The sequence below is a fragment of the Alnus glutinosa genome, chromosome 6 (assembly GCF_958979055.1).
Source record: "Alnus glutinosa chromosome 6, dhAlnGlut1.1, whole genome shotgun sequence".
Lineage (NCBI taxonomy): Eukaryota > Viridiplantae > Streptophyta > Magnoliopsida > Fagales > Betulaceae > Alnus > Alnus glutinosa.
Window position 1 is genome coordinate 27880804 of NC_084891.1, and position 14272 is coordinate 27895075.

Genomic DNA, 14272 nt, shown 5'->3' on the forward strand with positions numbered 1-14272 from the left:
TGTAATATCGTGAAAATTTGAAATTATAATTTTGAATCGAATGGGTACTTTGATGTAAAAAAAATTATACGAGTTTTTTTTTATTGTTAGTGGTAATAAAAACTATAATAAATATCACTTGTTAGTAGTAATAAGAACTATAATGAAATTCTAACAAAAATTTTATACGTTTAGAAAAAACTACATGTATCTGTGTACGTATGTAGTTATGTATTTATATAAGTTCGTCCCCCCTTATCAAAAATCTTGATTCTGCCCCTGCTCTTAAGTGAGACGTTTGGAAATTTGCATATTTCAGTTTTAGATGTTTGCTAATTCAGTACTCTTATCTCAAAACGACGTATAATTTGATACATTTTTATGAAATTATCCTTAAAAAAAAAAATAATGGATTGACGTAGAAAAATGAAGAGTTTTCCGTACTCAGTAAGATTGTTTTCAAGTCTAGAAAAGCCAAATCATATAAAACGGTTTTATATAGGAATCCTTTGATCGTTGGAAGGGTGGGAAGGTTTGGTAACACGTACGTACCGGTACATCCGCATATGCTCCTATGAGGCAACCGCATGTTTGACTCAATGTGTATTTCTTCAATTTTCTATTCGATTTTCGTAATATTTAGACAAGTTTTTGACATATCTCTCCCTCCTTTGTGTGTTTTTATTTATTTATTTATTTTATGATTTTTTTTTTTTTTTAATAAAACAAATAATTATTATTTTTTAATGTGGCATTTATCGTGTTATTGCTATAGTCATTTTGGACGGAATGAATGAAATATTTAATTTTTTTATTTTAAAAAAGTAGGATTTAAAAATCAAAGGAATAAATTAAAATTGAGTGAAAATATATAAAATTTTGACCAATTTTTCTTCAAGTATAATATGAAAAAGTTACAGCATTCGCCCAAAGTGCCCCTTCAATTTCTCCATGGTCGCTTCTTTGTCGCGGACTTTTGATAACAATGATGATAGGTTTCTCCGTAAATCAACGCGGATGGTCCCACCTTCGGAGAAAATATGAGTTTGCTAGCCAGTTAGTAGTAAAATGGCCTCATCACTCGTGCTATAACACATTCGATTTGCATTTTTGCTATTCAGCCAAATAATTGTTGGGTGAGTCACAGTAATCTCCCTATTACAAGACAAAAAAAGAAAAAGAAAAAAAGAACAAATATCCGACGTCAACTCCCTCACAAGACCCAAATCACGTTGGACATAAATGTACTTCAAATTGATTTTTTTTTTTTTTTTTTTTTCATTCAAAGCCTATAAATTTTATATTTATTCCTTAATATGTGGGAAATACATAATTTTTAATAGAATTATTAAAAAAGCATGCATTTGTCACATGTTCGAGTGAAACATTAAATGTGTTTTTTAAAGAATTGTGATTTTTTTGTTTGGTAAATTGAGGAATTATGGTTCAGGTTGAAATTTTTTTTCTTTTAACTTAATCTATTAAATTGGTTTGTTGAAAAAATTTTCCTACGATCCAATACAACTGAGTTGGAGAAGTAGCATTTCTCTTCTTCTTCTTCTTCTTTCTTCTTTCTTTTTCTTATTCTTATTTTTTTTTTTTGAATGAGAGAGTTCACAGCACAAATGCATAATTTTTCGAAGGAGAAAACTTTTTTTAAACCTGATGATCTTTCATCACATTTGTAAATATATATATATATATATATAAATTTCAAAAATTTGCAATTTAGTATATCTATCTTTTAATTTTTTTTAATTTCATCCGTTTATTAGAATGTACAGTTAAATCCTGACGGAAGTCTGTCAAATTTTCAAAGATTTAGCGTTATTAAGAATTTAATGAAAATTTAAAAAATACTTATATTTGAATCTTTGAATTTTTTTTAATATATGTAAACAAGGTTATTTTGACTAAATTTAACAAAAAAAATCATAACAAAGAGGTAAAACTGAAAACAAAATTAAAAAAATATATATATACTAAATTGAAATTTTTTTAAATGTAAAATAAAATAATTACAAAAGAAGCAACAATTCAATGAGTTAAAGTAAGTGAACTTTTTTCCCATTCCCTATTATGACGTGGCCAGTATAGAACCGAAGCGAAGTGGAGCCCAACAATATACAACGCGCACAGTCCAAGGCCCAATCTTTACAAATACAATTAGTCGACCGGTCAAGCCCCGCTCTCTGTCTCTCTCCCTCTCTCTCGCTACAACGGTCTTATTTTACTCTGCGACTGAAAGATTTTTGAATTTTCTTCTTCTCTTTCTTTCTCTTCTTCGTCTTCTTCGATTACTTGATCATTCCAAGCCCGTCGCGCTATACAAAGGTCTTATTTTTCTCTGCTACTGAAAGATTTGAATTTTCCGCTTCGTCGTCTTCTTGTGCGATTCGCTATGGGCACGAATGAACGCTCCGATGTCTCCTCCGAACGCCGAAAATGGGACAAGATCTTCAACGGCCTGGTGCACATGTTGCAGACGCAACAGGCACAGCTCGAGACCCTCGCCAAAGAGAGGAAACTCTTCGAAGATTGCGTCAGAGTGCAACACGAGCGATGGGTCTCCAATGCTCGTCTCTATGAGGGCCAGATTTCTCAGGTAATTCTCAAAACGACTCGAAGATTATTTTGGGTTTTGGAGAATGGCTTGGGAATTTGGAATTAGGGTTTCGGGGAATTTTTTGTGTCTAGGGTTTTGGATGATTTCTGAGGAATTTTTCTTGTAATTTCTTGTGCAGTTGAAGGGAGATTTGGTAGCCCAACAGATGACACTCTCGCTCGAGGCGGCCAAGTCAGATTTTGTGACGAGTTTGAAGCGGAGAGAGGCTTTTCTCGGGAAATTGAAATTAGGTTAGTGTTTATAATTGTATTTCTACGAATTTAAATTAGGGGTTTTCTCGTTTTCTTTGTTTCACAACAAACACCCACAGACAGTGAGCACAAAGACCCAAGCTTTATTTGATTTCTGACTAGTTCTCGAAAAAGAAACGAAATTTGAGGATTTTAGTGTATTTAAGAAGTACGAGCTCCGTTATATCGTCCTGTGGTGTCTCAGCAATTAAATGCATCATTGATTTCTTCCAATAACAATTGGATTTAGCTTAGGTGCTGTAAAAAAACTAAAGATTTTCTGTAATTGGTTTTTATAATGTGCGCGCTCCTGTTGTGTTGTAAGATTGACTAAGAACTTTTTTCCTTTCTTTGATGCCCAAGTTGACATGGGTCATGGGTGTTAATTGAATTGAACATACACGCCCGAAGTGGTATCTCATTCTAATAAGTTATGATGGACACAAGGCCTATAGTATTTCTCTTAAGTTTGTTACACTTTTTATGTAAATTTACAGTAAAATTTGAGTCATGCTTTCTTTCTTCTCCACCACATTCCCATGTATTATTTTGTGTATGCGGGCTTGGAATTTATGTTTACCATTGTCTAAGTGCTCCATTGTGGTTTTCTTTTCCATTATTGCAGAAGACACAGAAACTGAGTTGGCAGATTTCAAAGCGTGGTTTGACTACTTTTCTCATGAATCCTCTTACCTAAAAGTATGTTCCACTTCAATTTCGCTGAAATATGGTTTTTTTTGTATTTTCATTTTAATGTTATTGATAGCTTTCAATTTTCACAGGATCTTTCTCTGAGAAACGGCAGTGACATGCAGGGAGAAGAGCGGCGTTCTAAGATATTGGAAGGTGAAATAAGGAGGTTAAAGCATGAATATGAGAAGCTTGCCTTGGAAAAGAGTTCTGAGGTATCTGCACTGCTGGCAGAGAAGAAATTCGTGTGGAATCAGTATAAAATTATGGAAAATGATTACACCAGTAAATTAGGGAGTAATCGTTCTGAAGTTGCAAAAGCAAATCAGACAATAGAGAAACTTCTTTCCAGAGTGGAGCAACTGCAGTCACTTAATGATGACAAAGATGAAATGGTTGCAAGATTGAGAAATAAAGTGGCTGAGATGGAAGCTGAGAGAAATAAATTGAATGAAGCGACTTCCAGAACCTCCCACAAGTTGGATTTGTTAAAAAAGTCTAGAAGTTCTTCAGTCACACCTGTGTTAAATTGTTGTACGGCCAGAGCTCAACGATCTTGTGTGGGAGCCAAGAAGAGCGGCAGCAATAGAAGTAATATCACTGTCAAAAACGAATTATCTGCTTCACAATTTCCCGATTCTGAAAAGGTACTTGTGAATTAGTTTTCTTTACCATAATGTAGCTATAATTATTATACCCTGCTACTGCTAGATGATACTTGACCCAGTGAAAGTCCCTAGGATATTTTTCATCTGCTTTATTTTATACAGAAACCTTTCACTGTTATGTCATGGACGAGCGTTTAGTGCTACATCTGCTCTTGAAGGTCTTGTTGAAACGTTTGAGTTGAATGCGTCTCACTAGCAGGAACAGGTTTTGGTGCATGATAATCTTACTTTGAATAAATTAAATCTGAAGCATTTTGACAATGACTATAATATTCTAAATAAAAAATTGCAATTATTGTCTGCATCATAAACTTTAGAGGTTAAATAATTTGATTAGCCTAGTAGTGTCTTGGATATATTGAGTAGTTGGGGCACCTTGTTGGGTTGTGGTCCTGTTTACCGTATTTGTAAGTAGGTTCCTTTATGTGTTTTGTAGGCTTTTTGAGGATGTGGAGGTTACGGTTGGAGCTCTTTGTAGAAATGTGCTTAATATGTTATATCTTTAGGTGTCGGCACATAGTCCGGATAGTATGTCGTTTGCTGATTTTTTATTTTCTTGTTCGTTTCTTTCCTCTGATTAGAGACTCTTTTGTATACTTCATGTGCACTAGAGTTGCGCCCCTCTGCGCTTTTTAATGAATTCTTACTTATCAAAAATAATAATTTGATTATGAAGTTTTAACTTCACAGTGCCAACTCACTCTCTTCTGCACAAACAAACTCATAGTTAGTTATCATAACAGAGAATTGGCATAAAGCATGACAAGTAGGTATCTTTTTTATATCTTTAATTCAGTGTTAGTGCATAAACCTATTGGTATCATTATTTTGCATTTAATGTACATGGTCAAAATTGAACTTCCATTGACATTTTCCTTGCGAATTCTGTTTGATATTATGTAATATGTACATGAATGCCTTAATACATACACAAGTACATAAAAGAGAAGAAAGAGATGAAATGAAAGGCTAATATGTCTAACCCTTCCTTTGTTGCCCAGGGAAGCAGAATTTTAAAGAGAAAAGTAGTTGATGTTACTCCCATTTCCGAGACCTCAAAATTGTTCTCATCCAACTTCAAGGTTCCCAAGCTGAAGACACATCTAAGATGACCCCCAGGACAACATTTTCCTGCCTTATGATTTTTAGAGGGTAGATAGTCATAGATGTAATTGTAGAGCTTCACCGGTGGCTACTGTTGTAATTCTTAAATTATTTTGTTATATGTAATTAATTTTTAGTCTTAGTCTGTGGCATGTTGTGCTGCTCTCCTCTTATCTTTATGACTGTAAGTTTGTAACATTACTAACGTAAATCCATATATTTTTGGGTTAAATACCCCATTGGTACCTGAGTTTTAAGTTTTTTTAAATTTAGTACTTCAGTTTTGTTTTGTATCATAGGTGGTACCTGAATTAGAGGTAAAAACTCATTTGTTACAGAGAAATGATCCCTACACTCATTTCTCACAACAGCCCCACAACAAGCTGACGTGGCTGGTAATATTTTATTACTTTTTTATAAAAAGAAAAGAAAACAAAACAAAAAAATAATAAAATATTACCAGCCACGTCAGCTTGTTGTAGAGTTGTGAGAAATGATTGTAGGGATCATTTCTCTTTGTTACATCGGTTAGATTTTTTGCAAATTTTAACAGCTCGCCACATGTCAACATCAGCGGTTGACATGTGGCACTATATAAAACAATAATAATAATAATAATAATAATAATTAAAAATTAAAAATTAAAAAAAAAATGGAAAAATAAAAAGAGAGAAGAAGGGGGGTGGCTCAACATGCCACCCCTTTGGCCGGTTTGGGGTGGTCCAGCCACTTATGGGAGAAAAAATAAAAAATAAAAAAATTGATGGGTTTTGGCTGATGGGGGGTGGTTCGGCGCGAGCCACCCCAGACCGGCCAAAATGGGGGTAGCCTTTTCTTTCTTTTTTTTTTAAAAAATTATTTTTTAAAGATTTTTATTTTTTATGTAGTGTCACGTGGCAAGCCATTAAAATTTGGACGGACAATTTAACAGATGTACCAAATAATTTTTTACCCCTAATTTAGGTACTACCTATAATACAAAACTAAGGTACTAAATTTAAAAACACTTAAAACTCATATGCCAATAGAGTATTTAATCCTATATTTTTTTAGGACCTGTTAATGTTCTTTTTCTTTCATGTCTTCCATTAGTATTCTCAAATGACATTCAAGCAGCAAAATTCAGTTAGTTGCTTATCATGGGTTTTTATTTGACATGTTAGGTCCTTTGGTGCATGATCAGGCCTATCGTTTTATAGTATTTATTTCATAGTCATAATTTAAAATTTGTGCATTTAACGGTGTACATAATGTTAATGTTGAAAGTTTTTTAAAAAAAATGTTAATGTTGAGACATCTTTTTTAAAAGTTAAATAATGTGACATCAATTACACCATTAAATATTTAGAACCATTAAATATTTAGAAGTACTAATTTTAAATCATTACCAAAAAAATGGATATGAAATGAAGGCTCTATTTTTGCCGTTGTGGGCATTAAGGGGGACCGATTCCATTCATTCGGAGCAAGGTTTTGGCTGATTTAAGGCTTATTGCACGTTGATTAATCAAAAAGAAACTCCCAACTCCCAAGTGATAACTTGCATGGGTGCGGGCCGTTGATTCTAAATGAACGGTCATAACAATAAATAACTTTAAGCACCATCTATTCTCACCAATGATTATAAGAAACAATTACTATAGAATAACCTTTTAATCCTCTTATTTGAATTAATATCGCCATAGAATTGAAAGGTAAATTACATGGGATATTTCATTTACAAGAAATAACTTCATTCGCCGGCTATATATTATAACAATCATTTTAATAAATAAGAGAAAATTAGGGAAGACTTTTTGACTTTTTCGGCCCGTTAACAAACATTAAACCGGGTATAATGATCGGATCCGGATCCTTATTAATTTGTAACTCAGATTAGTAGTAAGTTAGACAGTAATCTAAGAGAATTTTTGTGAAACTCGTATGCCAAATAGATGGTCAACGGTTCGTCCACACCTTGTTTGCCTTTTCATATTTAGAGATTGAATTACTAATAATCTAAATAACAAAATTACTCATATATATATATATATATATAAACTAGTATGTATATGATGACCCGAAAATTGGTGGCCACCACTTGGAATGAAAATAAGACTGGTAAGAGAGCATAACAACCAGCAGAAGTACGAGCAACCCCAGGCCCCAAGGCATTGAAGGCAAGCTTTGGGCTTGATGAACGGCATCATTCTTTGTTATCGGGGCAAGAATCACAATCCTCCCGTACTTGGTGATCATGTGCATCACAAAGATCATCAGCACAGGCAATAAGAAGAGAAAAAACTTGAAGTTGATGGTTGTTCGGTGCATCTGTGACTTGTAGTTTGTATAAGAGGAGAGCAACATCAAAAGAACCAAGATTCCGGCGACGGTGAGTAAAGGCATCGGCGGTGGAGATATAGATGACAGGGTTTGCTCCGTCCACCCTTGCTTCCATGCCGGACCCCTTCTTTCCCTAAAAAACCAACCCATCTCTGATCTCTAGCTAGCTCTCTCTACGTGCCTCTGTTATTGTGAGAATGGTTTATTTTATATGGTGGAAGTGATATATCGGTCGGCTGTGTTTGCTTTGGCATTGATTCTCGGTTTGGATTCTATCCCAACCGACCTTTCTTTTGCACTGATGCCCACCCAGTTGGGATTGATGCCAACGTTAATTATATATATAATAAAACTCAAGATAGAGTTTGGCTTTTATTTCAAATTAAATCCAAAACATTCAACTGCATCAATTAAATATTCTATACAACCTGTTACAATTTAAATCCTCAATAATATATTGCACTTAAAGTTCTATTTACATATCAAATTAAAACTCCTCCATTTGAATCACAATTTGGCTTTCAAAAGTGAAAGCATATATACTCGATCATTTAGTTTATCATATCATCTTTAACTTTTAATCCACCTTCTTAACCTAGCCTATATAACAAATATTTATAATGTTTATTATTCTATTTTATTAAAACATGTGTAAAAAAAGGATGAGCATAAAACAAAGGAACATATTCTTACTTTTTATTATGCATATATGCTTTCTGGCATATGGTTTGTCACTTGTTACTGTTGTCTATCAGGTTTTGGGACACATGGCAAATATGAAAGGGGAGGTAGGTTGGACGAGGATTCTTTAGCAATTTTTTTTTTTATTTTATTTTTTTTATTTTTTAATGCGGAATTGAGACGGAGAAGGAGAGAAGGGATCAAGGTCTAGGTGTTTTGGCCAGTACAAGGTTGTTCATTTAGAAAAAGTGATCGGAAATATATGCAATTTGTCACAATGACACTATTTGAAGAGTATGGTTCAACAAAACGATGAATAAAGAGAAAATGAAATGTGTTTATTAATGTATTTTGAAGATTTTTTTTTTTTTTTTAGTTTAAAAATTGTTACGATGTGTCATAAAAGTCGAAATTATTTTTATGTTTTTAATTATTTATTAATACTTTTATTTTGAGAACATAAACAAAATACAAAGCAAAAATTTTAACAAACATAAATGAAATGGCAAGAGATATATTCTGTTTTTTCTTTTTTTGTTCACACGATTAAGATTAAAAAAAAAAAAAAACATATAATTTGAATGTTATATTTATTTTATGTATTTTGCTAGTTACATAAAATAGAAATAGTAAATCATTAACGAGTTTCATTTTAGGTCGCTTTAAAGCATTTTTAGTAGCCTTATCAAAATAGCTTTTCAATTATTTTGATGAGCTAATTTGATGAAAACACTAAAAAACCACTCACAGGAGCCTCACCACTTAAACCAAAAAATTTTGGTGAGTGAAAATACTCACCAATTTTGATGAGTAATATTTACTCACTAACTCCCTCACTAATTTTACTTCTCATTTTTCTTTCACATGATCATCACACTTTTTTCATTTTTTTCTCTCATTTTTTTCTCCCATCTCTCATATCTTTCGCACGCTGATGTCCTTATTTCATGGACATAAAGGTTTAATTTTTTTTGTCCCTGACATAAATTTTGTAGTTCTTTCATTTATTTATTTTTTCCTTTTTTTTTTCTTGAATTTGGTTGAGAAGCAAATGAAAACTTCTGTGAATTTCTTAAAGGTATTTGGAATTAAAAAAAAAAAGAAAAAAAAAAAAAGAAGAAGGTGTATGGAATTCAAAAAAAAGAAAAGAAAAAAAAATGAAAGTGTATGGTAGCTTTTTTGTATAAAAAGATTAAATAGAAAAAGAATATAGAAATCTGAAAAAATAGAATTTGAATGAAATAATGATAATGAATAGTTAAAATGGTGAGGGAGAATTTTATATTTGGTGAGTAAAATTTGACGAGGTTAGAGCATTCCTAGTTTTTTAGCTATTTTGGTAAGCCAATTTGATGAAAATCCTGAAAAACCACTCCCAGCAGCCTCACCATTTTAACCAAAAAAATTTGATGACTGAAATTACTAATCAAATTAGATGAGGCATTTTCACTCAACAACCCACTCACCAAATTTTGTTTCACATTTCTCTCTCACATGATTAGCACACTTTTTTTCTTTTTTCTCTCATTTTCTTCTCCCATCTCTCATCTCTCACATGATAATGTCCTTATTTCATGGATATGAATGATTTTTTGTAAAAAGATTATATAGAGAAAAAATAAATAAATATGAAAAAATTATTATTTAAATGGAATAGTGAATATTGACTAGTTAAAATGGTGAGGCTGCTGGGAGAATTTTAATAAAGTGGCTCACCAGAATAGAAAAAAGTAATTTTTAATTATTTTGATGAGTAAAATTTGGTGAGGCTACTAAGAATGCTTTATATTTAGGAATGCTCTTAGTTTCCATCGAAACGTCCCAATCTCGAAACCTAAAGAAAACGCTCTTTTCTTATCATTTTGGAGTTCAAAACCTCAAAAACCAAAAAGAAACCCGGGCTTCCCAATTTCAAAAACCCTAATCGCCATCTCCAGTATTATTCTCACAAAAAAAAGAAGGAAAATTCCACTATTTTTCTGCGATCCTTTAACTTCCCGAAGAACATGCCCTTGGAGGATTCGAAGCCCGTGAAGAAATCGGAGTTGGAAGACGAAGAAGAAGCGGACGAGAAGCAGAGCCTGGGATCGATTCTCGAAGGCCGCAAAAAGAAACCCTCAAATGCAAATGCTGGTTCGGCCAAAACTCGGCTCAAAGAACCCAAAGTGAAGAAAGAAGAGCGCCTAGATGATGAAGATGATAAACCCATTAAGGCTTCTCTTTCTTCTGGGTCTCGCTCCAAAGTTAAGAAGGAAGAGAATGAAGATGACGATGATGAAAAGCCCCTCGCCAAACGAAGCTCTAATATTAAGCCTGACAAGGTTTCTAATACTCTTTTTTTGTTAAGTTTAAAAAGGCTAGGCTATCTGCTCTATGACTAAAGCTGAGGATAGTGTAAGAACTAAGAAATATAAGTTTTTATTTGATTTTAATTTTTTTTTTAAGTTTTTTTTTTTTTTTTTTTCCTGTTTGAAGTTCTTGCCAAATTAGGTAGTCTAAAGTAAGCAAACAATTGCTTTGGACTGAATTGAATTGGTGGTTTGGTTTAATGTTAATAATTTATTTATTTATTTATTTTTTCTGTTCCTGTTTAGCAAATAGAGGTGGCTGTTGTTGATTGATGGGTGTGGTTTATGTTTTCTTTTGTAGAAGGAACCAAAACGGAGAAATAAGACAAAGGAGGAGGAGAAGGCAGATACGGCAGCAGAGCGGAAGAAGAGGGAGAAGAAGGTGTATGATTTGCCTGGTCAGAAGCGAGACCCTCCCGATGAGGTATTGTTCTGTTGTTCTGTTTTACTTGGTTTTATTTAACTTAAGGTGTTTTCTTTGAGGGTTTTGAGTGGTGGGATTGGTGCATTCTGGAATTTCAGAGAGACTCACTGAGGATTTTTTATGAAACGCTTTATAAGCACAATCCGGATAGCGAAATGGCGCAGTTCTGGTGAGTCATTTTACCCCAATTGTGCAATCTTTTTGGTGGTGTGAGACCCAGTTTTGCTGTTAAGTTTCTTTTTGGTTCTACTTTTTGCTTGGTTTTTGGAATGTAGAGAAGGTGTACATACCTAAAACTGATTAATTGGTTGTTTTTGAGTAAGAACTTAATTGGTTTTTGACTTGATATTTTTCATATTTACTGCCTTTGTTATGTTGTATGCTTATAAGAAATGGATTTTGTATATGTTGCACTCCTATCTTTCTACAACGACATGTTCTGACGTACATTTTTTTTTGCGAATTTGTTGTTGTTTGTAATCTACTGTATTTATACAACTTCTGCTTTTCTTCAGTTGGTCTTATATCAGTAACAGAAATGTGGACAATCTTTTTAATATTCAGGTTGCATTTAGACTGAAATACACTGGTCTTATCAACATCTAGGGAAGCTGTTTTTGTATAAACTTGCAAATGATATTTATTTTACATGAGTAGAGATTATGGAGATTTCTTAATGCTTTCCATGTAACCTTTTACCTTTGCAATGATTTGTATGGACTTGTTTTTTCGATGGTAAAACAATTTCTGGCTTTCAAGATTTTAGTCACTAGGTAAGTCGTTGTTTGTTCTCTGAATACATTAAATTGACAATATGTAGTTTTTGACATCTATATGGGGCTTGTTGTTATTGAAATGGTGCCATGATTTTAGCATTAATGTTGACTTAACAAGTGTAAGGATTGCTTTATATGTACTCAGGGTTTGGTTGCAGCTTACACGTTGCAATTTGCAATCTGCTTGTTGCACATAGATGATTGAGCAGCTGTTGTTACCTTAATAGGAAATTTGGCTATTTGTGATTTCAAAATGTAAACATGTTGTTGGGATAGATTGATGATATGCATATCCTGCATTAATGTAGACATGGGGGTTTATCTTCTCGAAGTTTTGATGATTTAGCCCTTCTTTAAAATTTTATGTAGAACTATTTTATTTTCTGAATCTGGATTTGAGGAAATTTTTTTAGCTTCTGCTAAAGTGTACTCCTTGTTAGCTATCATAATCACTATATTTTCCCTCAGTAAGAAGATAATATGCAGTCCTTTGGTCAGTAGATGCATATGGCAGATCACCATGTTCCAGCTCTGGTCCACTCTTATTTTGTTCTCTCCTCTAAAGGAGAAAAAGGAAACGAAAAGAGAGAGAGAGAGACGGGGAGCACTAATAAGTATGGTCTTTCAGAGAAGTCTCATTTATGGGTTAGATAAGTTGCATATTGAGCGTGCCCCCATCTTTTGGGACTTTTGAGCAATCTTTCATTTTCCTTTTTTCTTTTTCAAATCTCCTCCATTTTTAATACTCATTGAAATGTGATGCATATTTGACATGATTTAGTAATTCTGCTCACTTGAAAAGCAGCTACTTTGTCATACCATGTGATTGATTTGACTATTGTTTTTGCGATGATTTGGCACGTGTTAATATCAATTCTCTGTATTATAATTATATTTAGGATTTACGTAAAAGCATATATGCATTCAAATGTAATTGCAGGATGATGGAGTCTGGTTTGCTTTCCAAAGAGGTTGCAAAGAAAGTTTATGAGAAGAAGCAGAAAGGGAGTACTCAGCAGAAGTTCAGTTCCCCAGCCAAAGCTGTAGCTACAGTGAAGCGGACTACTGTGTCTGTTAGTGTTAAGAAAAAATTACCATGCTCCCCAGTTTCATCGAACAAAAAGAGGACAACAGGCTCGATAGTTGCATCAAGGCAAACTAAGAAGCAGAAGATTGAGGATGGAAGCTCTGATGATGACATTGTTTTGGCTAACAAGAAAAGACCATCCCCTCTAGCTTCTTCTAATAAAAAGAAGGTGACAGACTCAAAAGTTTTATCGAATCAGTCTAAGAAACGGAAAAAGATCGATGATGGAAGCTCTGAAGATGACTCGGACGATGACTTTGAACCCAAAGCAATGACAAAGAGGCAGCGAGCAGCTTGATTATGTTTATCATTAACTGATTAGGGCTTCTTACATTTATTCACTATCACTCATTAACTGATATCTTTTTGCTGATTAACTGCCGTCGACACTAATATTGCTAGTGCCCTCATTGCAAGGATTGTTTTTATTTGTTCATAGAACAGTCCTATGTTAATCGGAAATTTCAGGTCGGGAGGACCCTTTTCTAGGCAATTCTTCAATACAAAACTGACTTTCCAGAGAACACTCCTCTCCGACGTCCCTATTGCTCCATTACAGTAGGCTTGGAAAGATTTGGTGAAGGGTGTTATATAACTTTCTATGGCAAAATCTATGGGTGATAACAAGCAATTGGTGCTTAAACCCTTACCTTCTTTGAAACTTGACGGATCAAAGGGTGGCGGGTGAGACAGCCACAAGAATGCCACCAAAAGTGGAAAAGAGTTAGGGAAAGGCTAAAACAATTCAAGGTGTTCACACATTGGCCTTAGCAAAGAAAAAGGCTCTCGGTGTAGCATATCTTTAATGCTTTAGAGATTGATTTATAGAGGCAATGCAGATACTATTTTTTTATAAAAAAAAAAACAAACTAACTAACTAACTAACTAAGTAGATGATGGTTAGCATCTAGAGGGATATTCATCAGGAAAACGGAAAAAGAAAAAAGAAAAAGAAAGAAGCATAAAAAATACACTTTCTTATGGATTGAGATCCATGGTATTGTATGGGTGTAATATTTTTTGAGTAATGATATATACACTCTTACTTTTTCATACTTATTTTTTCACACTCTTAGGTGGCTTTTAAAACCACAATTGGCTTTGGTATGAATCTTTATAGGATTTTAATCTAACGGTAATTTTAAAAGCCACCTAAGGGTGTGGAGAAGTGGGAGTGTGTGTAACATTACTCTTTTTTGTGGGTCGCTTATTTAAAATGAATGGCTCAAATTGCAATGACACAGTCAAAAAAATAAAGTAGAGATTTTTTTATGATTGTTTCGTGACTTGGGTAGTTCAGTCACTCAAAAAAAGTGGTTTGGGGGTGATTTGGCCAT

The 14272-nt window shown here is 33.6% G+C and overlaps 2 protein-coding genes across 4 annotated transcripts; both read left to right on the plus strand.

Moving 5' to 3' along the window:
• The first annotated feature begins 2162 nt into the window (after positions 1–2162).
• Positions 2163–5531, plus strand: LOC133871154 (uncharacterized). 2 transcript variants are annotated; one of them, XM_062308533.1, is made up of 5 exons: positions 2163–2584; positions 2724–2835; positions 3461–3534; positions 3618–4172; positions 5195–5531. In XM_062308533.1, exons 1-5 carry the CDS (start codon positions 2381–2383, stop codon positions 5303–5305), a joined length of 1056 nt encoding a protein of 351 aa, XP_062164517.1. In that variant the 5' UTR covers positions 2163–2380; the 3' UTR covers positions 5306–5531. The 2 variants fall into 2 exon arrangements, with proteins under 2 accessions (XP_062164517.1, XP_062164518.1); XM_062308534.1 differs by lacking the exon at positions 5195–5531 and adding an exon at positions 4630–4945.
• A 4579-nt stretch (positions 5532–10110) lies between these two features.
• LOC133872077 (uncharacterized) lies at positions 10111–13428 on the plus strand. 2 transcript variants are annotated; one of them, XM_062309591.1, is made up of 4 exons: positions 10111–10621; positions 10950–11072; positions 11171–11241; positions 12789–13428. In XM_062309591.1, the coding sequence occupies exons 1-4, from the start codon at positions 10307–10309 to the stop codon at positions 13231–13233; spliced, it is 954 nt and encodes a 317-aa protein (XP_062165575.1). In that variant the 5' UTR covers positions 10111–10306; the 3' UTR covers positions 13234–13428. The 2 variants fall into 2 exon arrangements, with proteins under 2 accessions (XP_062165575.1, XP_062165576.1); XM_062309592.1 differs by having other exon boundaries at positions 10953–11072.
• The last annotated feature ends 844 nt before the right edge of the window (positions 13429–14272 follow it).

Coding starts and splice junctions, on each gene's coding strand:
- LOC133871154 (XM_062308533.1), top strand. CDS start 2,381: ATGGGCACGAATGAACGCTCCGATGTCTCCTCCGAACGCCGAAAATGG. Junction 2,836..3,460: donor TCTCGGGAAATTGAAATTAG/GTTAGTGTTTAT, acceptor CCATTATTGCAG/AAGACACAGAAACTGAGTTG. Junction 3,535..3,617: donor ATGAATCCTCTTACCTAAAA/GTATGTTCCACT, acceptor CAATTTTCACAG/GATCTTTCTCTGAGAAACGG.
- LOC133872077 (XM_062309591.1), top strand. CDS start 10,307: ATGCCCTTGGAGGATTCGAAGCCCGTGAAGAAATCGGAGTTGGAAGAC. Junction 10,622..10,949: donor CTAATATTAAGCCTGACAAG/GTTTCTAATACT, acceptor TTTCTTTTGTAG/AAGGAACCAAAACGGAGAAA. Junction 11,242..12,788: donor AGCGAAATGGCGCAGTTCTG/GTGAGTCATTTT, acceptor ATGTAATTGCAG/GATGATGGAGTCTGGTTTGC.